Here is a 27,945-nt window from a genome sequence, read left to right as displayed (position 1 = left end):
CTACCGATGTGATGCACGTCTGGCTTGCTTTCTTTCCTGCAGGATGAACAAGCGATCGTTTCTCGGAACCTGGGTGGCCCTGCTGGTGATAACTGCGCGGCAGCGAGGTGAGTATCTCCCGCTCGAGCACTGGGAGGCCGACACTCGTCAGCTCTGCTAGGAAAAATCGGTCACTTTGGAGCAGTGCTGTGCCCAGAGACCCCAGAAGTACGGAGGGGCTGGAAAACACACCCAGACCCTTGGCTGGAGCAAGAAGAACCAGGGTGAACGTATTATTTCCCGTGGGGAGGGAGGGACCACCGGTTTGGAAGGGTGAGTGCTAAGTGGGGAGATTGGGGCACCTTCGTGGGTGAGCACAGGTAGCAATTTTGCACGAGTGACAGCTCGCGCCACGGGAGATGGATGGGCAGCCTGCGCAAACGGCCCTCACTTCATTGAGAGCAATGAAGCGACAATAGCTTATATTGAAGGAGGAGCTGGCGCGCCGTGTTGAACACGAAGCTGGCAGGACACACAGGCCATGAAAGCTGTTGAGCTCGCTGAGCATTTTATGTATGGGTGCATCTATCACCTATATGGCCGTGTGTGTGCACGTGGGGCTTTCCAGAGGTGGTGACGGTCTGTCCAGTCACTAAGAAATGGAGTTTGAAACATTTGTGGTGTTAGGATTGCTGAGCGGGCTGACCAACTTACGTCCAGTAAAGGGCAAATGGGGTGAGCGACAGCAAAACGTCACGGTTTGTGGGTAGTGAGGTTCCCCGGGACGCTGGCGGAGGACACCCAGGCTCTGGCAGGGTCACAGGGCTGCAGGAAGCCTCTCCTTTTGCTCGCACCCCATTCCTCGTGCTGCTTTCTGTTTTGTGAGGAAGTAGGTGGTGGTCACATCTGGGCTGGATGCAGCCCCGAGAAACCTGCTCTGACTGAGGGGTCAATCCTGCTTTGGGCAGGAGGTGAGACCAGCCAGCAGCCGGGGACCCCTTCCAAGCTCTGTTTTTCTATGGTGTTGAAAAGTTCACTAGTCTGTTGGAGAAATTAATCTTTGCCATGTTTCAATTTGGAGAAGGGCAGGTGGAGCTGGCATGGGCAGGAAAAGCCTCTGTAGTTCAGTAACGTGGCAGATGTGTGCTGCCTGGCTGGTGCTGGATGTGTGGCTGGCTCGAGGATCTCTAAGCAAAGGAACTTCGAGCTGGGGAGTTGAGAAATCTGGAAGCTGTTTCCCTGGTCAGCTGCTGAGTTGCTGTCAGGCTGAGGATGGCTCAGGCAAAACCTGTGGCTCTCTTTGCTTATGCGGGAAACGAGGCCACCGGTTCATCCCTGGGAAATGCCACCGGGGCAAAAATCAGGATCAGCGGGACCCGCTGGGCTGTGTGGCTGGAAGAGGTGATGCATGCAAAGGTATGGTAGTGGCGCAGTAGTATCTGTAAAGAGGCTGGCTTCGAGAAGGTTTTGCTGAGTTTCCTATTTAAAGAAGAAGTAAAACCCATGTCTCGTAGTGATGCCTTAGCTGTAATAACTCATCAGGTGCGTAACAGCTGTGAAATGATTTGTTTTACTACCTGGCAGCCAGGAGTTTTGCTGCAGCCCTTCGGATACATCTGTAAAACCAGGCTTGCGGCTCGGACACCGTCACACGCCACCTCCCTCGATGTCCGGTGGGGCACTCGGGCCACAGGCGTGTGTCTTAGGAAGTCAGGATGCCAGCGGGGTTAGGCCAGGCTTCTCCCTGTCTCCTTTTCTCCAAGGAAAGTCAGACCGGTTGAGCCTCTGAAGAAGGGTCAGATGGTGACTCTCGCCTCTCCCAGGCAGTTTTGAGCAGGGAGCATCCTCAGGGTGGCAAGGAAAGACCATCCCCCAGCTTGGGCAACACCGAGAGCCCCTCCTGTGTCCATAATGGTGTGGCACAGAGTAAGCTGTCCTTGGCTGGAGGCCCCTGAAAGAGCAGGGGTAGGGTTTAGGAAGTAAAAGCATGTCCTGAATCCCAGTGAACAGAGCAAGGATTGTTCAGAGCCCGGTGGCTCCTGTCGGCCAAGATTGAATGTCGTGAGGACAGGGCGCTGCTTTTCTACATCAAAGAGGGGAAGAGGGGGAGGAAAACCCAGCAAAATCTCCATTTGCTCTGTAAGGAGCCACACCAGTAGCTAACTGCAAGAAATGGGGGATGAGATGACAGCAGACATCTGGCAGGGGCTGGAACGGGAACGGACATGTGCCCTAGCGCCAGAAGTGCCCGCCTGCGACTCAAGCCGATGGATTTTTAGTCTGGTAGAAAGCGGCAGGCTTGTATCGAAACACATCAAAACCGTCTTCTGCAATGTTTTGAGGAGAGACAATTATGTTCACTGGCAGGGCCTTTTAGCAGGAAACCTCATTTTGCCAGGAAATGTCTGAGCAGCCGTGACAGCTGGGGCTGTAACCCCCCCGAGGAGCACTCGGGGGGCTGGGGGGGCCTGGCCCTGGTGCCCGGGAGGGCTCTGCCGTGCGGGCAGGAGGAGGGTGGCCGCTGCCAGGGGGTCGCTCCGGGTGCTGCTTGGTCTCCAGGTGCCTGAGCACTTCACCATCTGAAACAGCAAACCCCCCCTCCTGGAGCCGGGGGAATGGAGCTGTTGTCCTTGTTGCTGAGGCATAGGTCTTACAACTCGATGACAGTCACACAGAAAGTAAAAATAAGCAGCTGCGAGCTTAATGTGTGCCTTTTGGTCCCTTTGTTGTTGCCCTAAATAACCTTTAAGTGATGCGCTCTCTGATGACCCTGTCCCAGAGCCAGTCCCAGAGTTAGCACCTCTGCTCTGGCTTGAGCAACCTTTGGCTGCTGCCGATGCCGGGGTTTTTGGTGTTGTTTTCCCCAGCGGCAGCGATGCAGAGTATGGCATGGTGGCCAAGTACTGGTTCGGCTAGTCAACATTAGTCTGTCGCTAGTCACCCCTGCACTGAAGCCCTGCCTGGCGCAGGCTGGTGGCCAGCAGACCTTCGGCATCCCCGGCGTGTCCACGCTGAGGGAAGGAGGTGAGGGCAAGGAAGGCATTTTTCTCTTCCCAGGAGGTCAGCGTCTGGGGACAGGCAACCCCAGGGGACCTTGCTGTGGCCCCTCTGAAGTCAGTCCTGACATTGCCATAAGGACTCTCTTCTCTTTCTCCTTCCAGCTCACGCCATGGCGAGTCTCTATCCCTTCTGGCAGAACGACACAAAAACGCCCAAAGTTGATGATGGAAGCTCTCCCGAGATCAAGATCTCTGTCCCATTCATCTTTTTTGGAGCCCCGTACAGAAGCGTTTATGTAAGCGGAGAAGCAGATTTTCCCTTTATTCTTTTCCTTGCCATTAGCAGCTGCATTTTAAACGCGCTATCCCCATCGTCAGGAATCAGAAGATTTATTAGCACCTACCTGACAAGTTCTTAGATTTCATGAACTGATAGGTTTTATGATTAAGAAAGTCAAAGGTATATTTAATGGGCTAATGTTCATGGGGAAGGAATATAAAAGGCAATAAATTTTCTTTGTAGGTGATTAAATGGTACAGCAAAGCTAAGGCCTTGACACAAGAAACATTATTCCTGTTACATGACAAGAAACAAGAACATGCAGAGACCTGCAGGGGGGAAAAAAAAGGGCAACGGTTTGGACCCGTACGTAGGTGTCCGAGACAAGGACAGGCTGCTGCCGCTCTCAGATGGCAGCGAAAGCCTGGCAACAGGGACACGGGCTGGGCTAAGAGAGGGTTCACCTGAGGGCACCTAAGTCAGCATGACCGTAGGCCAGATCCCAAGCACAGCCATGTTGTGTGGCAAGGGAGCGTCTGTGGGTATGCCCGGTCCAAATACGGGATATAAACTTGCCAACCCCACAGGTTCAAAAGAGAGGCAGAGATTCATTTGTTCCCCGGCCCTAATTTGTACACAGCGATACTGGGAATGCAGTAATCCTGAGGGGCTGTCGAGGCCTTGTGTGGTGGGAGATTTCATCATGCGGGTCGGCAGGACCGCTTGTTCTCTACGCTTTGCAAAAATAACGGTTGTTTTAGAGAGCACCTTCAGCAGCCTCTGGGGATGCTGCCCATAGCACCACGTGTCATGCTGCTCTTGGGGGGCCCCAGAATCTGTCACGGATGTCAAAGCTGAAGGCAGCGGGGCCGATGCTTTGTCTATTTTGCCTGTGAGCCATCGTGCCATACGACTGGGTCTCTCAGTGCTGTAGAGCTGCTCTCCAAAGGCCAGGTAAACCCAGGGCCCCAAGGCAGGGTGCCAGCCAAGCCAGGCGCCATCCCGTCCTGATGGGTGCCTCTCCTGTGTTGGCTTGTAGGAGCCCTGTTTCGCGGACTTTTCAGGATTTTGTCCTGTCTGGGGCTGCCTGCACTCAGCCTTCGGCCACTGCTGGTAGGATGAAGTTGAATCTTTGCCTAGATGGTCAGGCTGTCTCTCCAGCTCTCAGTATTATATGCCACCTTCTGTCAAAAGTTGCTCACCCCACGTTTTCTGATAAACCGGCAGCTTCCTGCTAGCTTCGAAGGCTTGCTCAAGCTAAAGCGGGTTTCTCTGTGCAGGTCAACAACAACGGCGTGATTTCCTTCAACGCGCTCGTCAGCCAGTTCACACCAGAAGCCTTCCCCCTGACCGATGGCCGGGCCTTCGTGGCGCCATTCTGGGCAGATGTGCACAACGGCATCCGGGGAGAAATCTACTACAGGGAGAGCACCGACCCCGAGCTGCTGCGGAGAGCCTCCAAAGACATCCGCAAGCACTTCAAAGACATGTCCTCTTTCTCCGCCATCTGGATCTTCATCGTCACCTGGGAGGAAGTCACTTTCTATGGAGGAAGCAGCACGACTCCGGTAAGAGCGATAAGCTGTGCTTCGTGACGGGTGGTGTTTGATGATTAAGTACATGTCCATATACATATATATATATGTGTATATATATACATATATATATATAAAAAACTATCCTGGCCTTTGTGGGGAAAATTGAGTGAGTGGCTTTGTGTTCACGCTCCTCAGCTCCCTTCGGGCAGAGGGGCACCACAGTCCTTTCGGTCTTTCCCGCAGGAGCCCGTACAAGCCTCGTTCCCTGCTCTCAGATCTCCAGGGAAAGCATCACCTCTTCAGTGTTTATAGGCCACGTGCATTGATCACAGTGTGGTTATTTTTTGCTAGATAAAAATGCAGATTTCATTTTTCCTCTGTGCCGTGGTATGCAACCTTCAGTTCCCTGTGCTTTCACAGCGATAAAACTGAGCTATTTGTGCAGGGGCTATGGGCACCTCGGAAGAAAGGTCTTTATAAAAGAGCCAAAGCATTGAACAGTAGCTCTGTCGTGATATAAACCACTCGAGGCTCCCACCCGCTCCTGCATGGTCAGTTTATAAGGAGTGATTCCGCTTGAAGGCATGTTATCATGGCAGCAATGTGGCCAGGATGTTGGGTGAGACCCAGAAGCTCAACAGTAGCCAGCCTGGTGCCAAAAGTAGCCTCACTGTGTGTGTGGCACCTGAGCGTGCCGAGGTGCGGGTATGCGCGTAGAACAGGCTCCTCCCGAGACTGCGACGTGGTGAGCGGTGCCCAGGGATGGAGAGGAGAATAAGGATGCATGTGCTTTCATCCCATGCTGGAGGGCAGCCCCCCACTGACTGTGCTGGTCCATCTACCATTGGGGTCCAGGATAAGCTGGTCCCACACTCAGCGGGGTTACGGAATGAGCAGGCTCTGGAGGTGGATGGGAAGCCATCCCTTGTCTGGCTGGCCAGCCATAATCTTCTGCTCCGTGCTCCCTTCTTCTCCGTGGTCACCCTCTTCAGACAGGATTTTGTAACTTGCCCTTCCCTCCCCACTGCTCATGTCTGCCCGGGATTCCATGCAAGTCTGCTCGGTTTTGCACCCTGAGCTTGCCTTGCAAGCCTACGGCAGCTTCGAAACCAAGCTAAGGTTGTTAATTGCTCCTTGCCTCTGTGAGGAGCTCTGGCAGAAAAGCACCTAGCTCAGGAATCTGCATGAAATTAAGTTTTGGTTGCAATCCACTCTCTGAGGAGTTGGAGACAGGAAAGAGAAAATGGGAGCTTTAATTTGTATTTCTTTGGCAAAAAAACTCTTTTGCTTTCAAACTGTGATGGCTTTTTCTGCAGTGGAGGCTGAAGAACCCTCTCTGCAGCGCTAATCCAAGGGGTCAGCGAGGGCATCTTGTAGAAAAGGGTTGAATGAATGGTCTGAAATCCTGTGCAGACACGGAGATAGGAAGGGGAGAACCAAAGGGAATGCTGACAGCAGTTTTGCGATGACAACTGCCGTGTCTGCCTGGGCAGACTGATCTGGAAGGACCAGAGAGTCACGCTGGCGACTCAGCCGTGGCAGCTCTGTTGTGTTTCCATAAACGTGCGAGTCGTGTCTCAGAGAACTGGGACGGTGGTGTGTTGTTTGTTAGGGCGTGAACGGCTTTTAAATGTCTGGTTAATATGTGAATGGCGACCGCAGCTGACATGGGGAGGTCCATGCCGTACCGCTGACACATCGCTGTGAGGCCCCATGCAGAAGCTTGGGGCGCAGATAGTGAGCGAGGGGGGAAGGGTTGTTTAGGATCAGCCTGTGTGCTGTGAGTGCCAAAAGCTGGCTGCTTCTGTCTCGAGGAGCTGTCTCTGATAAACAGTTCAGCTCTTTTCCATTTGTTAGAGAGGCTCGGGATTTAATGCATTTTTTTTTTTGCCAGTCCTGGCAGTGCTTGCAGAAAAAAAATACATATATATATATATTTGCAGACAGCAAGCAATATAGAGATTCGTGTATTGCCTGAAGAATTACATTTGCAACACAATGCAATTTATTTTGTTATAGAGCAGCCTTCCCGTTCGATAGTGGCCAGGGCTCCGGGTTGGCACGCGGAACAGCACGATGCAACTTAAGCAGGAAATTCATCGCAATGCAGAAAAGCTGCAGAAAACAATTTTGCGAATGTGTCCTCGGGGATGCTGTGGTTACTGTCTCTCAATGACGCCCGAGCAAATGGGTTCAGTTTCCGCGAGCCTTGTTAGATGGTGAGGGTGCTCGATGCGTGTTTGGCCGTGAGTGACAAACAGGGAAATGCCTGTGGTTCATGCAAGCGCTCGCAATGAGGAGCACCCAACATCCCACACGTCCTGGTACCAGGTCAGGTCCTGTCGCCCTCCAAGAGGCACCTGACCGGAGCAGGGTGTGTTGCTCTGTGGAAGAGCTGTTGTTGCACTATAAAAAGCAACACTGCCTTTATGTTTTAGTGCCTTCTGATCATACGGTGGTGGGAAAAGACTTGGCAAAGGTGAGAAAGCGTGCTGGGGAGGTGAAGAGGAAACGAGACGTAGTCGGCAGGATCCCAAGGAAAGGATGAGGAGTGGAAAGGTGGCTTCCCATTAGCTTGCTGTCCCGCTTGCCCCAGTATGAACTGTGCCATTTACAGCTGCCATGAGGCACCTCTGCCCACACCTCTCGCTCTCCTGACAGCTCGTACAGGCTGCTTCGCCTCCGTTTCCAAGATTTCTCATGGCAGGAGCCTAACACTCCTTGGAGGTGACTTCCCTTGTGGCACTCAAGTAGTGAGTGCAGCCCTGGGGTCCCCTTCTCAATCCTCAGGCATTTGTGCTCACCTCGGTGCCCATAATCAAACGAGCAGCTTTGCTGTAAGGGAATGTGAAGTGGTGCAAAGCGATGCCCAGCCCCTCGGGGCTCTTCAGTCTTCCCTTCATCCAGCAGCAGATGTGAACTGTTGTTAACGCCGAGCAGCTCAGCCCTGGCTGGCAGGGTAAGACCTGGCGCTTCCTAGCGTGAGATGATTCGATCGATGTGCTTCCCCATATCACCTGATAATTGCTTCTGTGGCAGTAGTTTCCTTCACAGTTTGCAGCACCCAGGTAGCTGGGATCCTCGTAGTGGTCTTCAATAACTAAAAGAGGAGCAGCCCAAGCTTTGTCCTCCGCGGAAATCCTGCTCGCTCAGAGGCAGGAGGAGCAGTCATTAATCATGGCACGGTCCCGGTGCAGGGCGGTCTAGGATGGGCAAGGATGGGAAGGACAGGAAAATGCATAAAGCTGAGAGAAGTGAATGACTGTTAGCTCCCAGTGGTGATGTCTGCTGATGGATCTGCATGGATAGAGGGGATATCTCAAGGGGAGAGGCCTTTTCTGTCTTTCTGTGCAACAGTAAAAGCGAAGGGGTCGGGGCTATGACGCCCTCGCCGGCTGGCAAAGCACACCCTTCTTGTATGGGACCCAGCCAGTGGCGTGAATGTGTCTGGAGTTCTGGGGGCTGGAATTGCAGAGTCATTTCAAGTGAAAGGAAGAACACGAGCAGCGGATTGAGCAGGTAGCGAGGGCAGCCGAGCACGGCGCATAATATACATGGTTGACTTGGATGTAATCCACTGTTAACGGTATTGTAGGATATGAATGCGGAAGGGAAGCGGGTAAGATAATGCGGCGAGGAATAAAGCTAAAATAGTGTAATGGAAGATAACAGGTCATAACAATCCGAATCCTGCCAAATGCTTTTTCCCCGCGAGCTTATTCTCATGCTGCCATCTATTGGCGTTAGATTGGATCAGAGAGAGTCTTGTCCTCCCACGTGGGGACAGTGACATGGATGGGAGCTGGTGGAGTCGCAGCAGCAAGGGCGAGCTTATTTTGGGGCTTGTTAGGCTTCCACCGCTCTTCACCTGGAGGCTCCTGTGTCCCACCCGGGTCAGAGACAAACATGGCAGAAGGGCAGGCAAGCAATGTGAGAAAAGCAGGCTCCTCACCTTGTGAATGTGATCATGGTTTTCAACAGGTAAACACTTTCCAAGCTGTCCTGATCACAGACGGAGTGTCATCCTTTGCCCTATTTAACTACCACGAAATCAGCTGGACCACGGGGACAGCCAGCGGAGGAGACCCCTTGACTGGTCTCGGTGGGGTGATGGCTCAGGTGAGGCTCTTGCTCCCGTATTCCCATCTCTGCTGAGCTCTCAGATGGTTGCCTGTAGCTTGCTCATGCCACACAGTGCCTCAATGTCCCCAGCACTGGCCTTGGAAGCCCAATGGACAGTGGGATGAGCACCCCAAAACTTGTTGTCAGCAGCGGTGCCACAGCCAGCCCATCTTCCCAGGGTGTGATTGAGGTTCCCTGCCTAAGGGGAGCTTCACTCCATCACCATGTCTCAGCCGCTCAATACATATACCCATATGTCTGTGTGTACATACATACAAATATACATATACATACAGAAATACATTTGTATATATACGTACATAAATGTGTAAATATACATCCATACTGCTTGTAGTACCCATTGAGCTTTTCCCTCACATCCACACTAACTGACGTCTCTGAAAAGAGACTTTAAAACTAAAGAAGGTAGGCTCAGGAGTTATTGCCGGGGGCAGAGATGTGCGGAAATGCAGCATCACTTTCCCATAGCAAAGATGTATAATGGAATTTGCACTCTCTCTGTTTTAGGCTGGCTTCAATGGTGGAAATGTCACCAACTTCTTCAGCATCCCGGGCTCCAGAACCCCAGACATAGTCAATATCGAAAAAACGACCAATGTTAACGTCCCTGGGCGCTGGGCTTTCAAAATAGATGGCAGAGAAATAGATCCGGCCAATGGCTGCAGCCTGAGAGGTAAGGGGGAAAGGGCATTGCTTTTTTCCAAGTCTTGGGGTGCAGTGGAAGGGGAATGCTGTTGGGAAGCTGGTGGAGAGGTGCCTGACTGCTCTGGGCCACTGCACAATTTGTGGTTTTGCCAATACATCCCTGGAACTGCAGCTGCGGGGACAGAAACACGCGAGTGGGGTTTGGCACCTTTGTGCAAAGTCGTCACCCAACTTCCAGCGATAATTGTCAGCCTGCCCACTGCGGAAAGCTAACTCCTTGAAGAGCGGGCAGAGGGGCTTGTCATTGTTTGGCACATCTTGTTCAAGCGAAGAACACGCTCAACAGAGTATGAGAAGAAGCCATCATCAGCCATTCTTTGCCCCTCGTCCTGGCTGGTGTTGTCTCTCCCAGGGGGATGTTGGCATGCTCACGGGTGGACAGACCTGGCTCACAAGGAGTAATTGCAGCAAATTCTCAGTGCGGACGAGGGCAGACTTGGCAGCTCAGAAAAAACTGAGAGAGGCCCATAAACGCTCAGGAGTTTTCTCAGCTCTTGGTGTTGCTTTCAACCACCAGTGAGTAAAATTGTCATCCGTGCTAGGTTTTTTTTTTCCTTCCTGGGATTTTAGTAGCACGGTGTTGCTGTAAGCCTCCATTCCTGTGTCGCAGAAGGAGAACCCTAACCCAAAGTCAAGGGTGGATGGGGCTCGAGTGTTTCACAGGAATTGAATGCTGCCGAGTCATCATCCATCATCTTGATTCTTTTCCACGACGCTGATGGTGACAATGGGAAAGACCTGTAGATGGCAATTTCCTCTTGCCCCCAGAGTGGGAAAGCTGATGGTGTGGTTCCATTTCCCTTATTGCTGCAGGAAGAATCGCAGGTTTTCCAGGTAGGAATGCCCTTGCACCAGCGACAGTGTCTGTGCATGTGTTGCCGACAGCATGGGGATATAAAGGGAATAATAAACGCGCACAGCGACTGCACACAGACTCGGCTGCAGACAGATTATTGTATTACCATTTGATAAATAAAACAGTCAGGAGCACTCGCTGTGCTCCGGGAGTCTTTCTAGCAAGAGAGGATTGTGACTTGCCAACGGACGCTGGGGATGTCACCACTCTGAGACGCGTGGCTTCTTTATGTCCTGGTTTAGGACTGTACCGAAAAAGGCCTGTGAGACCCTGAGGCTCTTGCAGACCCAAGCAGAGTTTTTGGGTCCAGCCATTCCAGCCTCTTCCAGCTGCCAACCCCAGGAAGAAAGGCTGGGCTTTGCAAAGGGGCTGAAAGCCAGTTTTGGCTTTGCAGGTACCAAGGGCGGCATGGGTAGATACCACTCACGTTTCACAGTGGACAGTTGGTCAGCCCCCCACGAGGAGATGCATCAGCTGGGACGGTTGGCGCAGGAGCCTCACTAAAAGGACATGCTCTTTGTTGCAAGGAAATGGAAAATAGCTTTTTTTTGTAGGAGGCAGGGAAGAGAACAAAAAGTTTAGGAGAGGTAAATTCAGGCAGCGCACACGGTGGAAGCCACGCGCATGAGAAGTGTGAAAGACGGCCATATGGAAGAGAGGGGAAACTCTCACGGGTGTTTGCCACCCTTGTTCTCTCGTCTTCCCTCATGTCTCTCACCAGACAAACCTGCCTCCCTTTATAGTACCACCGTGTAACAAGTCTGCTCAGTCTATTGCTCTGCGATCTCTCATCGTTTCCCGTCATCGCTGGTGTATGGTGTGGAAGTCACCTATCAACAGCTCTTTGGTTTCATAACTACTATGAGCACTTTCTGAATGGGAGTGAATTGCCTCTGGGTCGCTCTTCAACCAGCAAAGTTATGTCAGTGGAGGAATTATGGAGATGGTGGAGGATGAAGGATCATGAAGGATGGGACCAGTACAGCGACAGCACTAGAAATGGCCTCCAAAAGGCACGAGCTTTACCAGTGGACTTTCCCTTTGACAAAATTGCACAAGTGGCTCTTGTGTCCCACGATACTGAAGCAGAATGAGGTTGGTGAGTGTCCAAAATGGAAGGATTAGCCTTCAAGTTAGCCAGCCTCTGCGATCCGGCACCGACCCCGGATTTGTGACAGCGCTCACACCATCTGATGGACTTGCGGTGAGGGTAGGAATTGAAAGAGGTGCACCGTACACTGAAAATAAAGCTTGGGATGGCAGCACTTTGCTGGGTGGCTCCTGCCAGGAATCTGCACAAAGACAGCAGCCAAGAAGCCCGGCAGCAGGACACTTTGGCAGCAGTCTTGACCGTAGGGCCAGCAGACCCCTCCGAGGACTGACACAGTGCAGTTAAAGCGTGTTCATCTGTTTAGAGAAGTGATGTAGTGTGGGTTTTTCCCTTTTTGTCTTTTTAGGACAATTTCTCCGTCAAGGGGAGATCTTCTGGGACAATGCCAACTGCACCACCAAGTGCCGCTGCCTGGACTTCAACAATGAGATCTTCTGCCAGGAGATGGCTTGCGGCCCCTTTGAAGCATGCGAGCCGAAGACCAAGTTCTTCCAGTGCGTGCCGGTGGAGAGCAGCACCTGCGTGGTGTTTGGAGATCCACATTACCACACCTTCGATGGCTTCCTCTTTCACTTCCAGGGTTCCTGCTCCTACCTCCTTGCCAGGCAGTGCTGGCCAGGCTCCCAGCTGCCCTACTTCAATGTGGAGGCCAAGAACGAGAACCGAGGCGGCTCCTCTGTCTCCTGGCTGAGGGATATTTTTGTGGAGGTCTACTCACACAAGATCGTCCTCCCCAAGGGCAGCTTTGGGAAAGCGAAGGTAAGAGCCCTGCTGAAAGGGGAGAACTTGCCAGGTCAGCTCCTCTGACGTGGCAGCGAGACCGCAACGGCAGCCCTGGGAGTGTGGGACGGGGCTTCTGGGCCCCGCATGTCCCTCAGGGAAAGGGCACAGGTGACAGGCACAGCAGCAAATGCCCATGGCTGTCCTGTGTACATCCCTAACCCTAAGACCCCATAACAGGGCCATACAGCTCCTGTATGTATCACGGTATGAGGGCTCTGCTATATCATGCGCCGGCTCAGTTGTCTGCTGTTGTTCCCACAGGTGGATGATTTGATGGTGTCCCTACCCATCTCCCTGGAACTGGGTGCAATAAAAGTCTACCAAAGTGGCTTGTCCACAGCCCTGGAGACCGACTTTGGCCTGCTGGTGACCTACGACGGACAACACTATGCTTCCATCTCCGTTCCTGGCACGTACATCAACACCACGTGCGGTCTGTGCGGGAATTACAATAAAGACCCCGAGGACGATACCCTCCGCTCAGACGGGAGGTTGGCCACGTCTGTGCCGGAGCTGGGTGAGAGCTGGCGAGTGCCGCACCCCGAGCGGAAATGCTCGCCCGGCTGCTTGGAGAACTGCAGCCTCTGTGACGCCGCCACCGAGTCTCTATATTTCACCTCCGAATACTGCGGCTTCATCAACAAGAGTGGCGGGCCGCTGTGGGAGTGTGGCGCCGTTGTGGACCCCACTGCCTTCGTCCACAGCTGTGTCTACGACCTCTGCAGCGCACGGGATAACGGCACCGGCCTGTGCCAAGCCATCCAGGCGTACGCCGCAGTGTGCCAAGCCCTAGGCATCTCGGTGGGAGAGTGGCGCACCCAGACGGGATGCGGTAAGTGTTCGCACGCTCGTGCCGGGAGCCTTCCCCTCTGGAGGGGGGGAGTGATTTCAGGGGTCTGCCTGTGGTGCCCAGCAGTGTGTGAGATGAAGGGGGAGAAATCCAGGGGAGGGAGTCAGGCAAGAGCCGATTGGTCCCTCCTCTCCATGGCATCAGACTCTTGTACCGGCAAAAGGGTGGTACGAGGCCGGGAGCTTTGTGTTGGTCTGCAGACGGTTGGCTGCCGTGATGAGAGATGGAGGCCGGACCGGAATGGGGACTGACCAGCAGCATGCTTCTTGGCCCACCCTCCTCGCTCGCAGCATTAAATAGCTGTGGGTGGCTTGAGGGCTCTGGGGCTGTTTTGGAGAAGCTACTGCTTGCATGAGGGGAATGGCTGGGGAGGCATGTGTGGGAAATGGAGGGGCCAATTCTACTGTCAAACAGGGATCCCAGGTCACCCTACGTTGTCTCTGTTGTTGGTCAATGGGAAATGGGTCATTAGAGCTGAACCATACCATAATATGGTCCTCCTGTTGTTTGTCTCCCCTCTGCACCCACAGGGATGGCCGTGCAGTGCCCAGAGCTCAGCCACTACTCGGTGTGTGCGAGCCGCTGCCCCGCCACGTGTTCGGACCTCACGGCCCCGCTGGCCTGCGCCTCTCCATGCGCTGAGGGCTGTGAGTGCAACGAGGGCCACGTCCTCAGCATGGACCGCTGCGTCCCCCTCCAGAAGTGCGGCTGCGATGTAGACGGCCGGTATTACACGATCGGGGAGTCTTTCTGGGTGGCAGCGGACTGCACGGTGGAGTGTCAGTGCGAGGACGGCGGGGAGGCCAGGTGCTTTAACACCACCTGCCCTGAAGGAGAGGTCTGCGCCATTGAGAACGGCTACCGGGGCTGCTACCCCAAGCGGGAGAGCCTGTGTTTGGTGGGGCAGAACCAGGTGCTGCAGACCTTTGATGGCATTGCCTTCCCTTACCCACTGGAGCACTCCTACACGCTGCTCAAAACCTGCCCGGAGAGACTGGACTTCATCGAGGTGGACATCAGCCAAAAGAAGCCCGGATCTGCTCCCAACGGGCCACGCGTTGTGCGGATTCAGGCAGTCGGCCAAGAGGTGAAGATGGGAGGCACCAGCCTGTTGGAGATCAAGGTGAAGGTGCTGCCCTTAGGGCAGCCTACCCCAGGGCCGGGATGGGAGGCGGTGGTTCACACAGTGGGTCTGTGTCCCCAGATTGGTTCCCCACATCAGAGCCTCAAGCACTGTGGTGGTACTTGGATGAAACCCATGTCCTTTAGGTGCCTGGAAGTTGTCGTCACAGCACTGTTATTCCCCTTTGCTTGCTGAGTCAGCTCTGTAGACTTTCCCACTGGTGTGGTTGTCTCCTGCAACTTGTTTTTTCCCTGGAAAAACATTCTTTGTTTGTGGGGATGCAAGGAAATAGCCATATCCCCCCACGTGAAGGAGGCTCTGGGCCTTGGAGGGTGGTGTTTGGGTCAAGAAGCATTTTGTGTACCCAGCATGGTGCAGCCAGCAGATGGGAACGGCCATGCAAAGTAAAATCGCCCTCCCTGAAGTGTCTCAATCCACTTCTTACTTGTAGGTGAACAGTTATGACGTGGAGCTGCCCTATTTCCATCCTTCTGGCCGCCTGGAAATCTACCGTAGCGACAACGGTACTGTGATGGAATCGGAGGGGCTCCTGGCTGTCAGCTACTATGATTCGGGCCTCCTGGAGATCCGCCTCTCCACCGCCTACTTCAACTGCACTGGGGGCCTGTGCGGCTCTTTCAACGGCAACGCCAGCGACGAGTTCTGCCCACCCAAGGGCAAGTGCACGGACAACCTGGAGCTCTTTCTGGAGAGCTGGACCACATTCGACGAGATCTGCAACGGGGAGTGCGGGGACCTCCTCAAGGCTTGCAACAACGACTCAGAGCTGCTCAAGTCCTACAGGAGCCGCTCCAACTGCGGCATCATCAATGACCCCACCAACAGCTCCTTCCTGGAGTGCCACAACGTGGTCAACGTCTCAGCCTACTACAGGACGTGCCTCTTCCGCCTGTGCCAGAGTGGGGGTAACCGGTCAGAGCTGTGCGACTCGGTGGCACGCTACGCCAGTGCCTGCAAGAACGCTGAGGTGGACGTCGGCCAGTGGAGGAGCCACAGTTTTTGCCGTGAGTCCGCCAAAGCTTTTAAGTACTTGGGGTGGGCAGAAGGGGACGTAGACCCCACCGACCTCGCGCAGTCTTTTTGTCAGGAGCTTGTGGTTGTACAGAGCAGCTTTTCTTATGGGATGCTGAAAAGTACAGGCTCTCTTTCCCCCACCTCCGCTCTCATCTCTGGTGGGTACCCCTTAGACACAGGGTGCTCCTCTGTGGATCACAATAGCAGAAGGGCTGTTTGGGTGGGATATCCTGACCCAACAGCACTTAAAGCAGCATTAGATGTCCGAAGTCATACGAAGGTGTAGGGGCGGAGGTGTCTACGCACTGGCAATCTGGGACAATTTTCCTGCTCCCTTCACTACCGGTCAAAGACCAGCTTTGCCATCAAAAGAGCTATGCTCACTAGAGCTTTCTGCCATGAGGGGGACCAGAGTGTACAAAACGATCTCCTGCATAGTGTATGGAAGGGAAAGGGGAATTGCGGAAGGAATGCAATGTCTCATGAGCCTGAGGGCAAGGCAGCGCTGCTCCATGTACCGACAGTAGTTTCTAAGTAGCGCTTGTGCCAGCAGAGACAGATGTCCCAGGGAAGCAATTTCAGGGTGGCATTTCAGGAGGCATCAGAAGTTTTATGATGCGGTGTAGGAGCATTCCAGAGCCGCAGATGGTGTCTGACAGTGCTGTACACCACCACCAGTGGGTAATTTGAATAACGTTTGTTTTTAGCTGTTGCTATAAACTTGCTGTTGATGGGAAGACTTCCATAATTCAAAAGTGCATGTGAAAAATCCCCAATGTGGAGGTACAGGGTGGGGAGGCAGCGCCCGTCTCTGCTGCAGAGCTTTGAGGGAGGTGTCTCTTTGGGAGCCCTGGCCTCATAACCTCTGAAATAGCAGGAGGAGGTGTCACTCAGCACACGGTGGGACAGGTTTGTGATGTGAGGATGGCAATATCCAAGAGGAGACGGGGTTGCAAAGGAGATGGGAAAAGCCAGTGGCCAGCAGGATGCTGGGACGGTTTCCCCTCTTGCTTTTTTTCCCCCAAGTAGGTTGCCGCTCACCCCATTCCCACTTTTTGCCTGTTCCCCGACCCAGCACTGCCCCGGGGCTGCTGGAGCCTGGCACTCACGCTCCGTGTTTGTTGGCTCCACAGCTCTTGCCTGCCCAGAGAACAGCCATTTCGAGGAGTGCATGAGCTGCGTGGAGACCTGCGAGACCCTGGCCACGGGGCCCGTCTGCGCGGACACCTGTACGGAGGGCTGCCAGTGTGACGAGGGCTTCGCCCTCCGCGGCACGCACTGCATTCCCCGCGGCGAGTGCGGCTGCAACTTTGAGGGGCGCCAGCTGGCCACCAACCAGACCTTCTGGATGGACATTGCCTGCCACTTCCTCTGCTACTGCAATGGCTCCGACAACAGCGTGTACTGTGAGAATGTTTCCTGCAAGGACGATGAGTACTGCCTGGAGGAGAATGGCCTCTATTACTGCCATGTCCGCACCGACGCCTCCTGCATCGTCTCTGGCTACGGACACTACCTCACTTTTGATGGCTACACCTTTGACTTCCAGAGCAGCTGCGCGTTGGTCCTGTGCACCACAATCACCCGGCCAAGGGTGGAGCGCTCGGACACTTTCCCAGCATTCACCGTCACAGCCAAGAATGAGGATCGGGACACTTCTCTGGCCTTGTGGGTGAAACAAGTTGAAGTGGAGGTCTTCAATTACCATATCGTCATTCACCGTGCCTACAAATATACTGTGTTGGTGAGTTCAGGACCACAAAGGCCTGGGGTTATTTCTCCCTGTCGTGGCTCCCAAACCATGGAGCAATTCCCTAGGCATGACGCCTTACAGCTCACAAGGTTTTCTGGGGGTTGGGAAGGGCGTACGCTCGCATTCACCCCTAGGGTGCCGCCAGGCGCAGCTTTCAGAGAGGGCTTCCATTTTGGCTGCCTTGTTTTGGATGTAGAGGTGAGGCTGGCGGAGACCTTGTTCCAGGAGCACTAAGCAGCCCTTGTTGGTATCCTCCTGTGGCAACTCTTATCATTTCTGCTCACAGTGCATCTCGTTTTCTTCCCCACAGGTGAATGATGAGCGTCTCTACCTGCCCCTGAAGCTGGGTCAGGGCAAAGTGAACATCTTTGCCTTTGGCTTTCACATCGTGGTTGAGACCGACTTTGGGCTGAAGGTGGTGTATGATTGGAAGACCTTCCTCTCTGTCACTGTCCCACGCAGCTTCCAGAACCTGACCTACGGTCTCTGCGGCCGCTACAACGGCAATCCCGAGGATGACCTGGTGGCTGCGGGCGGCATGCCGGCCGCCAGCGTCATTGACTTCGTCCACAGCTGGGCGAAGCGGGACGCATTCTGCCGCGTGGGCTGCGGCGACCGCTGTCCTGCCTGCGGGAAGGTGGAAGGCTTCTGGAAACCCCAGCAGCTCTGCAGTCTCATCCCGAGCCAAAGCGGCGTCTTCGCCAAGTGCCACAGCAAGATCAGCCCTGGCTTCTTCTACAAGAACTGCCTCTTTGACACATGCGTCGACGGGGGAGCCATGCAAACGGCCTGCAGCTGGCTGCAGAATTACGCCAGCACGTGCCAAACGCAGGGCATCGCCATTACTGGCTGGAGGAACTTCACCTCATGCTGTAAGTGTCACCCTGCCTCCGGGCCCTTCTTTTCCTAGACATGCTTCCTGGGGCCGTCCACCGTAGCTGTAGCACTTTCCGGAGCTCACCCCATAGAGAGGCAGCAGAGCACCATGCGGAGCACCAGCAGGCACCTGCTATCTCCAGGCTATCGACTCGGACATGTCCCAGGTCCCCACGGTCAGTGCTCAGGGATCTCCCCAGGGGTCCCCTCCTTCCCTGTGGCTGACGGAGCAGTGAGATAAAGCGATGCAGTAGGCAGGCACATAGTCACCGCCAAGCGCAGCAGACCGACCTGTCTGCGGACCAGGGAGCCGGTCCCTCCCATGCTTGCCAGGGGGGCGATGGTGTGGGATCAGGTCTGGGGCGCTATGTTCTTTTGGAGTTGTTAGGAACCGCATGTGGTATAGGAGGAGCACAGGTGGAGAGGGGAAAGCCTCCAGTTTAGAAGATATCTGTTATTCAGCAGGAATTGTATTAGTCAGCTCCAAAGGCAGGAGTACGTGTTTGCTCTAATGAAGCTGCATGTTCTTGTCAATAAGACTACCATGCAATCTTCAATTAGGCTCCCGAGGCCGGGGGCCGCGAGCCTCTCTGGCAGCCAATCTATCTGGCAAATTAGATGGGAAGTAATTGTCTTTGCTAACAAGACTGAAAATTAAATTTATGTTGTTCTTGCTTCTAACAAGCAAACTCCTGGCTCAGAAGGCACGGCTCTCACGGGGCAGAGGCAGCGAGGGCACCGACAGGCACCCTGCGTGCTGGGACCGAAATGGTCCCTGGCAAGCCAGCGGGGTGCAGGGAGAAGCATCTTGGCCAGGCACGGGCAGCAGCCCTCGCAGGCTTCACGCTCCGACAGACCAGCAAAAACACATACCCTGAAACATGTCCCCACACAGAGAGCAGGGAGGCTCCGTGCAGTGGTCCCAGGGCCAGCAAGGGCATCCCTCCCGGAGGCAGATGTTAGCCTGGTGTCAGTGAGGAGGCTGGTTTGCTGGAGAGCAGGGAGCACGGGGAAACGGGCTCTCGGGAAACTGGCGTGCAGGAGCTCACAGACAGTGGTGAGTGATGGAGAAGTGCTGCTCAGCTTAGACTAGGCAGCTGGCGAGCAGCGTAGGACGGAGGGGTGAAGGCTGCCTTTTCCTTTCAGTTGCGTGCCTGGGAGCTCCGGGTCCCTGTCTGGGCAACACGGTCCATGTTAACCACCTTGACAGGGGAGTTATCTGCCCAGGGATGCCAGCAGTGGGGATTACGGCCCTGTGGGTGGCCAGCAGCCAGGTCGGTTTTGTCCGGGGAGCTAATCTGTATCTGTGTTGTCCCCTGGTCATGTTGCAGCTGTCAGCTGTCCCCCCAACAGCCATTACGAGAGCTGCGTGTCCCTGTGCCAGCCCCGATGTGCCGCCATCCGTCTGAAGAGTGACTGCAGCCACTACTGTGTGGAGGGATGCCAGTGTGACCCCGGGTATGTCCTCAATGGCAAGAGCTGCATCCTTCCCCACAACTGCGGCTGCTACTCGGACGGCAAATACTACGAGGTACGATGCTCACGTCATTCTCTTGGGGCTTTCTCCCCCGACTCTTTCTGATGGTTCCAGGCAGAGCCTCGTACCCTGAGTGGGGACAGTGGCCAGGACAGCCCCTTACAGAGTGTTGAGCAGTGTCTGTTGGCCAGGGTCATAGCCTCAGTCAGAAAGAGTGCTCTGCAGGGCCTGGAGGGACAGATCATCAGCATCACATGTGTCTGCAGCTCCATGGCCATGCTTGGGGATCGTTGTGAAGTCTGGTGGTGTTGCACCAAGGAAGAGAGGGTCAGGAACAAGCTGCAGAGCATGCAGGTGTCCATGGAGGAGAGGCGGAGAGAGGGGATGCGGGCTGCGTAGCGAAGCCCGGGCAACAGCCTGTGGGACGCTTGCTGGTGTTTGCTGAGGCCAAGCTGTCTTGCGGCGTCCCATGTTGTCCTCTGAGCTGCAGAGCATATCACCATTGATCCTGTCGGAGGACTCCCTGTGTCGGGGACGGCGTCCAGCTCTGATCTGACCACCAGCTTGTATCTCCTAGAGGAGTGGAAAAGTAGAGTTGGTAAGAGTGCACAAGGCGAGAGCCCGCTACCATGCTGGTGATGGAAACGGTGGTTGTTGGTGAGGGTAGGGATGATGCAGCAGTGACACAGGACTCCAGAGGCTTCAGGGGGTACCAGGGGTAGAGAGAGGAGGGATGTTTTCCCACAGAGTGCTGTGTAGCGAGTCTTTTTGCCTGGCAAAATTGTGACAGGGCTGTTGGGTGAGGGTGAATCGAGTGTCAGGCAGGGATGGGAGGGAACTGGAGGAGGGGGAAGAAAGTGTGGTGACCAGGAAGGCTGGCTTTGAGGATTGCCAAAGTCCAGTGCTGTAAGACTGCATTGCTTTTAGGTATTCTGCACCGGGGGGGTTTACTGTTTCACATGAAATTTACCTATTTGTATGTTACTTGGGACTTTGCTTGAGCAGGTTGTTGTGCTGGTGGCATGGCTCATGTTATAGTGGGCTGTAATTTGTGCCGGTGAAACTGTCCTGCATACGGTGTCTTTGCCAAGCCCCCCACACAAAGGGAGCTAGTACTGGGGTACTGTCATACAGGGACCCTAGCAGACAGGTTGTCGGCTGGCAAGGGTGCACGAAAGAGGTCAAGGAGGTATTTAGCATATTGTGGTGTTTGTGGGAGTAAGAGGGGCGAGGGATGCTGTGGTGGCAGTGGAAAGATTCAGTTGCCTCGTGCCTGTGGGTAGCAGAGATGTCGCAACATAGGTGCAAGTTGACAGTGTGTTCTTTGCACCTTTTCCTTTGTCCCCTTGCTCTCGCTTGCCATGCAGCAGAGGGGCATAAACCCTGGTCCAAGTGTCTGCAGAGGGTAGGGCAGAGGTCCCCAACCCTCCCAGCCAGTGACGGGTCCTTCTCTCAGCCCAAGCAGCTCTTCTGGAACGGGGACTGCACCCGTCGGTGCCGCTGCTTCCGGCGCAACCTCATCCAGTGTGACCCACGGCACTGCAAGTCGGACGAGGAGTGTGCCCTGCGCAACGGCGTCCGCGGCTGCTTCAGCACCAGGAGCTCCTTCTGCCTGGCGGCGGGCGGCGGCGTCTTCCGCACCTTCGACGGGGCCTTCCTCCGCTTCCCCGCCAACTGTGCCTTCGTCCTCTCCACCATCTGCCAGAAGCTGCCCGACTTCTCCTTCCAGCTCATCATCAACTTTGACAAGTGGTCCTCGCCCAACCTCACCATCATCTCCCCCGTGTACTTCTACATCAACGAGGAGCAGATCCTCATCAGTGACAGGAATACTGTCAAGGTAAGGTCTCATCAGGGGCACCAGCTCCCTCCAGAGCAGGGCTGCAGAGTGGGCGACAGGGGACCAGCTTCCGAGTGGAAGGTAATGGTGCCCAGGGCCACACAACGGTCTCCATGAGGGCCTCAGAAGGCTCTGTCAGCGGCTTTGCATCCCAGCCGAGGAAGCTCCTATGGGTGAAGGATGCATCTGTCCTCTGTTGGGCTTTGGGGAAGGATGCCAGGGGAGGTTTGAACTGGATATTAGGAAAAATTTTTACACTGAAAGGGTTATTAAGCATTGGGACAGGCAGCCCAGGGAACTGGTTGAGGCACCATCCCTGGAGATATTTAAAAGACGGGTAGACGTAGTGCTTAGAGATATAGTTTAGTGATGGTTTTTCTCAAACTTAGGTTGATGGTTGGACTAGATGATCTGAAAGGTCCTTTACAACATAGGCGATTCCATGAATCTATGCCAGCAGAGATAAAAAGGCTGGCAGGAGGCAAGACCGTTCACAGCCCAGGAGTTCGTAGTCGAGTGCCCATCCACATCTCGGTGATGTGGATGAAGCTGTCCTTTTGAGCGGAGGTGTGCAGAGGACTGGCTATAGCTGCGGTGTCGTTCAGTCTCTGAAGGGCACAGTCTGTGGCGGTGGTGAGTGATGAGTCCCAGGCTGGAGCCTCTGCACACGAGTAGAGTTCCCTTTGTGGTGTAGCATTGTGTGAGCATTTAAGGGAGGCGGTGTGCTCAGAGCGATCCATCAGCCGGAGGAAGGAGGAGAAAGATGTGCCGGCCCCTGCCGAAGAGACAAAGTGGTGTATTTTCACGGCTGGGATATTGTGACTTAGGCTCGCATCCATGGGCAGAGGGAATGGGAGGGAGGGGATGTTAGCCTCATGTCCTCTCCCGTACCAGGTGAACGGCAGCCATGTGAGCATCCCCTTCATCACGGGGCTTTCCACGAAGATCTTCAGCCAGGAGGGCTTCCTGGTCATCGACTCCAGCCCCGACATCCAGATCCGCTACAACGGCTTCAATGTCATCAAAATCACCATTGGGGAGCGGCTGCAGAACAAGGTGTGCGGCCTCTGCGGCAACTTCAACGGCGACCGGACGGATGATTATGCGACGCTGCGGGGGAAGCCGGCGGTCAGCAGCGTGGTGCTGGCTCAGAGCTGGAAGACCAACGGCATGCAGAAGAGGTGAGCAGTCGGACAGGCCTTCCCCGCCGGGCGGGAGCGGGGCTGGCACCGACGGGAGCCCCCGCGACTTGTCCGGTGCCCACAGCTGCAACGAGCTGCAGTACTCGCAGTACACCGCCTCCTGCGACAACGTCCAGATCCAGGAGCTGCAGAGTGACAGCTACTGCCTGAAGCTGACGGACATGAAAGGCTTCTTCCAGCCCTGCTACGGCCTCCTGGACCCCCTGCCCTTTTACGAGTCCTGCTTTCTGGACGGCTGCTACAACCACAAGAAGGTCCAGCTGTGCGGCTCGCTGGCCGCCTACGGCGAGGCCTGCCGCACCTTCGGCATCCTGGGCACCGAGTGGATCGAGAAAGAGAATTGCTGTAAGAGAGCTGGGGGTCTTCAGGGTCGAGGGGAGCCACGTCCTGCCAGGACCGCAACCCCCAAAAAGCGGGAGAGGGGCCAGCGGGGCAGGGGCAGTCAGAGATGCTCCTGCCCCACGGTCGGAGGGTAAAGATTGTGTTTGTGCTCCGTCTTGTGCTGTTTAGCAGGAGTGGTGGAAGATCCCTGCGTGGGCGCCGACTGCCCCAACCGCAGCTGCGAGCTGGACAACGGCGGGGAGCTGTGCGGGTGCATCGAGCCCCCGCCCTACGGGAACAGTGAGTCCTCTGGTCCCCGCTGCAGGGTTGGCACGGAGTGGCACAGGATGCGCATTAGGCCATCATACTGCTGGGGCTTTGGGAAGGGAGGTATCGAGGGCTAGGACCTCTCTCAACCACGTACAGTTCAGGATGGGAGCAGGGAGCAGGTTTTCTGGAGCACACGTTATGGGCGTCTCTGACTCAGAAGCACTTTGAGCAGCAGGGACATTGGACAGGCAAAGTCTGCTGCAGGAGATGATCCTGGCTCGTTTCTGATGGGTGGAGAATGGCGGGGTGGGCAGGCGGCCTGGGTCTGTAGTGCCATTTGTGGTGGTCTGAAGCTGTTCCATCTTCTCCTCTAGCCACCCATGACATCATTGACGCAGAGGTGACCTGCAAAGCCGCCCAAATGGAGGTGTCTATTTCGAAGTGCAAGCTGTTCCAGCTGGGCTTTGAGCGTGAGGGGGTGCGGGTCAACGACCGCCAGTGCCCCGGCATCGAAGGTGAAGACTTCATCTCCTTCCAGATCAACAACACCAAGGGCAACTGTGGCAATCTGGTGCAGGTGAGACGGGGCACGCCTGCCTGGGAGCAAAGTCTGGTCTGTTCATCTCGGATGCCTTCTTATTCATACCAACTTGAGGGTGGAGGAGGCGGGGGGAGGATGCTTTTGGGATATGACTTGGAGCGACTGGGACCTGAGAATCGGCTGGCACCTGGGATGCACACATAGCTCTAAATGTCGATCGGTGAGGCTTGCGTTTGGGCAGTAGGTTACGGGTGGTCTTTGTAGCGCATGAAGTCTTTTGGCATGGGGTTGCCATGGCTCTTCTGACGTCCTGGTCCAGAGGAGGCAGAGGACTAATTGGGAGGCTGAGGAGAGCAATCTGTGTATTCTGAGTTGTTATGCGTGCTAGAATCTTGTTGGAATGGGGCGCATCAAGGCAGTGCAGCTTCATGCCAGCCGGGCAGTCCTCCTCCTCGGCGGTGGTGGCCCAGCTTGATGGCAGGGGCAGGGTGGGGGGCGCACGTTGGTGCGAACGATGCTCAGGAGATGCTTTAATGGTATGGGGGCTGGGAAAGAGAGGCATGTGTTGTAGAGTAAGGATGCTGGCAGTGGAGGGGCGGTGGGCCATTTAGGGGCATCCTTAGGAGCAGGCCAGCAGAGACAGCCAGTCTTGAGCAACACTCTGCGTTCCTTTTGCAGTCGAACAGCACACATATAGTGTACAAGAACACAGTGTGGATCGAAAGTGCGAACAACACGGGCAACATCATCACCCGGGACCGGACGATCAACGTGGAGTTTTCCTGCGCCTACGAGCTGGACATCAAGATCTCCCTGGATTCGGTGGTGCGGCCGATGCTCAGGTAGGAGCCGGGGCAAGCCACGTGGCCTCTCCTGTTGCAAGGGCACGGGAGAACATGTGCAGAGGGCGAGGGTCTGAAGCGATATGCTGAGTCGGGGGTTTGTTGCCTTTCCTCTGTCCAAGTCGGTATTTTTTTGTCATCGTTAGCGTGATTAACCTGACGGTGCCGACGCAGGAAGGGAGCTTTACGACCAAGATGGCCCTGTACAAGAACTCCTCCTACAAGCACCCCTACCGGCAGGGCGAGGTGGTGCTCACCACCCGGGACGTGCTCTACGTGGGGGTCTTTGTCGTCGGGGCCGATTCCAACCACCTGATCCTGATGCTGAACAAGTGCTACGCGACCCCCTCGCGGGACAGCAACGACAAGCTGCGCTACTTCATCATCGAGGGAGGGTGAGCGACTGCCGGCCAGGTGGCCCGGCGCGCCCTGTTGTTTTTTGTCATGTCTGTCGGGGAGGGTGTTCGAAGGGGCGCCGGCGTCAGTTGGAGCACGGGACCTTGTGGTCACTGGGAAGGCTGACCAAGATCTGGGAATGGTGGGCAACAGCGCAGCCTGTGTCGTTAGAGCAGCAGTTAGTTCGCTTAGGGTAGAGGTAGCCGGAGGCCCCACATGGGATGGAGTCCTGGCTGTGGAGAGAGGCAGCCTTCCTTGTGTCGCCGATGCGGTGGGTGTCAGGGTGTCTTGGAGGAGATGGGGGGAAGGGAATCATGGCAGAAATGTCTTGGGAAGCAGGAATACAACAAAATTGGATATGCCAGAGAGAGGTCATGCTACAGAGGCAGGGCACGACGCCCTTGTCTAGAGGAGGCGGGTACAGTGGAATGTAAGTGTGCTGCTGCAGGACCCGGGGCGAGGGGCTTTATGGGGACAGGGGCGAGCGGCTTCCCTCGAGGGAGGGTCCCGGTCATGGGAGGTCTGAGCTGAGCCTTGATGCTTTGTGCAGGTGCCAAAACATGAAGGACAACACCATCGGCATAGAGGAGAATGGGGTGTCGTTGACATGTCGTTTCCACGTCACTGTCTTCAAGTTCATTGGGGATTATGACGAAGTTCACCTCCACTGCGCCGTCTCCCTCTGTGATTCGGAGAAATACTCCTGCAAAATAGTAAGTGGGGCAGGCGTCGATGGACGGGCGGCTTGCTTTGCAGGGCTGTGGCAGAGCAGGGTGAGCCCGGTTGACCCAGCATCAGAGAGGTGGCTGGGGACGTAGCCCTGTAGGCGAGGCTGGGAGGAGAGCCTCACCACAGGATGGTCGTCTCCGGACCTGTGCTCTCTGAGAGCAGTCGCAGGGGACTGCAGTCAGGGGTCCCGTTGGGAGATGGGCCGAGAGTGACGGAGGTGGTGTTTATTCCCACGCAGAACTGCCCTCAGCACACGAGGATGGCCAGCATGTTCGCTGAGGAGTCCAAGGAGCAGATCCTCTCTGTGGGGCCTATTAGGAGGAAGCGTAAGTGTGCGTGACCCTGAGGAAGGCTGTGGTGTTTTGTCGGCCATCCAGGTGGAGCCCGGCGCCGTGCCATGGGGCAGTGCCCAGGCATGTCCCGATCCCGGGACACTGGGGCGAGGGAGAGCGCGTGTGTCCTGTGGGGCGAGGCTGTTCCTTTGAGCAGCAATTGGGAGGAGCGCAAGAGAGCGCTCAGGGATTTTTTTGCTGCCAGAAGGCAAGGTGTGGGTGGGATCGGTGTAGGTATGGGCCATGTCGGGGGTCTGCCTTGCTCGGGGAGGCATATTCCTAAGGGCCCGTGGGCGGTCGCGCAGGAGATGATGAGACAGCAGGGTGGACGGTGGGAGCCCGGGGTGGCGTGGGGTGCTCTGGGTTTGCCCATGTGTCCCTGTGCGGTGGGTGTTCTCTTTGTCTTCCTGAAAGACCCCCAGAGGGTTGTGAGCATTGGACTAGGGGTTGCTTTGGGGTCGTGGGGGATGACGGAAGCCTAAGTAAGTGGGCCCTAGCATCATCCCCATGCTGCATGTGATGTGGGGGTGTGCCCAGAAGGGGATGGGTGGGCTCCTGCGGGCGCCGTTGTTGTAGCAGGGAGTGTGGGTCTGAGGCAGCCAAGGGTCAGGGCATTGGGGTCCAGAGCATCACTCAGGTGTCCTCCTTTGCGCTCTGTGTCCAGGATCGGACTGGTGTGAGGACAACGGAGGCTGCGAGCAGATCTGCACGAGCCGGGCAGACGGGCCCCTGTGCAGCTGCGTGACGGGGACGCTGCAAGGGGACGGCAAGAGCTGCAGGGGCAAGTGTTGGGGGCGGCGCAGGAGGAGTCAGGGCGAGCGTCACGGGGGGCTTTTTCCTCCACAGCTGCAGGGCCGTAGGGGTGCGCGGCGTCAGGGAAGTGGCTGGAACGTGTGGCGTGTCGCAGATAGGAGCAAGGCCAATGGTGGATGACTTTGAAGAATCATAGAATGGTTGGGGTTGGAAGGGACCTTGAAGATCACCTCGTTCCAACCCCCCTGCCCTGGGCAGGGACACCTCCCAGTGAACCGGGTTGCTCCAAGCCCCGTCCAGCCTGGCCTTGGACACCTCCAGTGACGGGGCCTCAACATCTTCCCAAGGCAACCCGTGCTAGTGCCTCAGGACCCTCTTAGTGAAAATTTGTTCCTTCCAGTTTGAAGCCATTACCCCTTGTGCTATCACTACATGCCTTTGTAAGGAGTCCCTCTCCATCTTTTGAGAGCTGTCAGGCAGTGTGTTGCAAGGCTGGTGATGGTGTCTGGCGTGGTGTGCGGCAGCGGCAGGGTAGAGTAAAGGCCATAGGTAGAGTTCGGAGCCCATCTAAGGGGCTTGTGGGAGGGGGTCCCAATGACACGTTGGGGCACTCGGGGTGTCAGTGGGGAGGGAGGCGCCCGTTGCATGTGTGCCGGGGTCCAAGCTCATGTGGGTCTTGTTGTTTTGTTGGCAGCCTCCAGCTCTTCAGGGGAGCACCGCGCCCGAGCGACCATGCTGGTGGCGGCCCAGCTGTGGCTGTGGCTGCACGCAGCTCCACGGGACCCGACCTCGTAGGTGCAGCTCTGCCACCCAGCCAAGGACTGTTCTCGCGTCAGCCTGAGTCTTTGTAGGGTAGGAGACAGCACCCCCACAGCGGCCCGGCTGCCACCGACTCGTCCATCCGCATGGAGGCAAGAGAGGGATTCAACCCGGAGAGAGATCTGATGGGAACTTGGATGTGAAGGTGGCACGTGGCAAGCACCGCAGCAGCAACAGCAACAACGAGGCAGAGCTGGATGGTTGTCGGCATCAATGTAGAACTTGGGGTTTTTATTGCAGGTTTCTGGCATCGATGTGGGACGTGGAGTTTCTTTTGCAGGTGTCTGGCATTGATGTGGGATTGTGGGTTGTTTTTTTTTTTGCAGCTTTCCATTATCAATGTGGGACTTGAGGGTTTTTTTTCGCAGTTTGTCAGAGGCTTTTCCTTGTAG

The 27,945-nt window shown here is 55.5% G+C and overlaps 1 protein-coding gene across 1 annotated transcript; it reads left to right on the top strand.

Moving 5' to 3' along the window:
• Nucleotides 1-43: 43 nt before the first annotated feature.
• On the top strand, nt 44-27,592 carry TECTA (tectorin alpha). The gene is made up of 23 exons (XM_074561493.1): nt 44-107; nt 3,141-3,274; nt 4,539-4,826; nt 8,778-8,915; nt 9,447-9,612; nt 11,958-12,370; nt 12,656-13,226; nt 13,775-14,367; nt 14,819-15,392; nt 16,536-17,146; nt 17,466-18,027; nt 19,363-19,562; nt 20,965-21,348; nt 22,243-22,529; nt 22,615-22,895; nt 23,061-23,171; nt 23,516-23,718; nt 24,361-24,524; nt 24,671-24,919; nt 25,471-25,633; nt 25,888-25,975; nt 26,646-26,762; nt 27,429-27,592. Exons 1-23 carry the CDS (start codon nt 44-46, stop codon nt 27,527-27,529), a joined length of 6,462 nt encoding a protein of 2,153 aa, XP_074417594.1. The 3' UTR covers nt 27,530-27,592.
• Nucleotides 27,593-27,945: the final 353 nt, after the last annotated feature.

The sequence above is a fragment of the Larus michahellis genome, chromosome 17, assembly GCF_964199755.1.
Source record: "Larus michahellis chromosome 17, bLarMic1.1, whole genome shotgun sequence".
Classification (NCBI taxonomy): Eukaryota; Metazoa; Chordata; class Aves; order Charadriiformes; family Laridae; genus Larus; species Larus michahellis.
This window is presented reverse-complemented; position numbering and strand designations above follow the sequence as displayed.

Excerpts from the sequence above, each read along its gene's own strand:
- TECTA (XM_074561493.1), top strand. The coding sequence starts at position 44 with ATGAACAAGCGATCGTTTCTCGGAACCTGGGTGGCCCTGCTGGTGATA. Across the intron at positions 24,920-25,470 it reads TACTTCATCATCGAGGGAGG|GTGCCAAAACATGAAGGACA; the intron begins GTGAGCGACTGC and ends TGCTTTGTGCAG. Across the intron at positions 25,976-26,645 it reads GGGGCCTATTAGGAGGAAGC|GATCGGACTGGTGTGAGGAC; the intron begins GTAAGTGTGCGT and ends CTCTGTGTCCAG.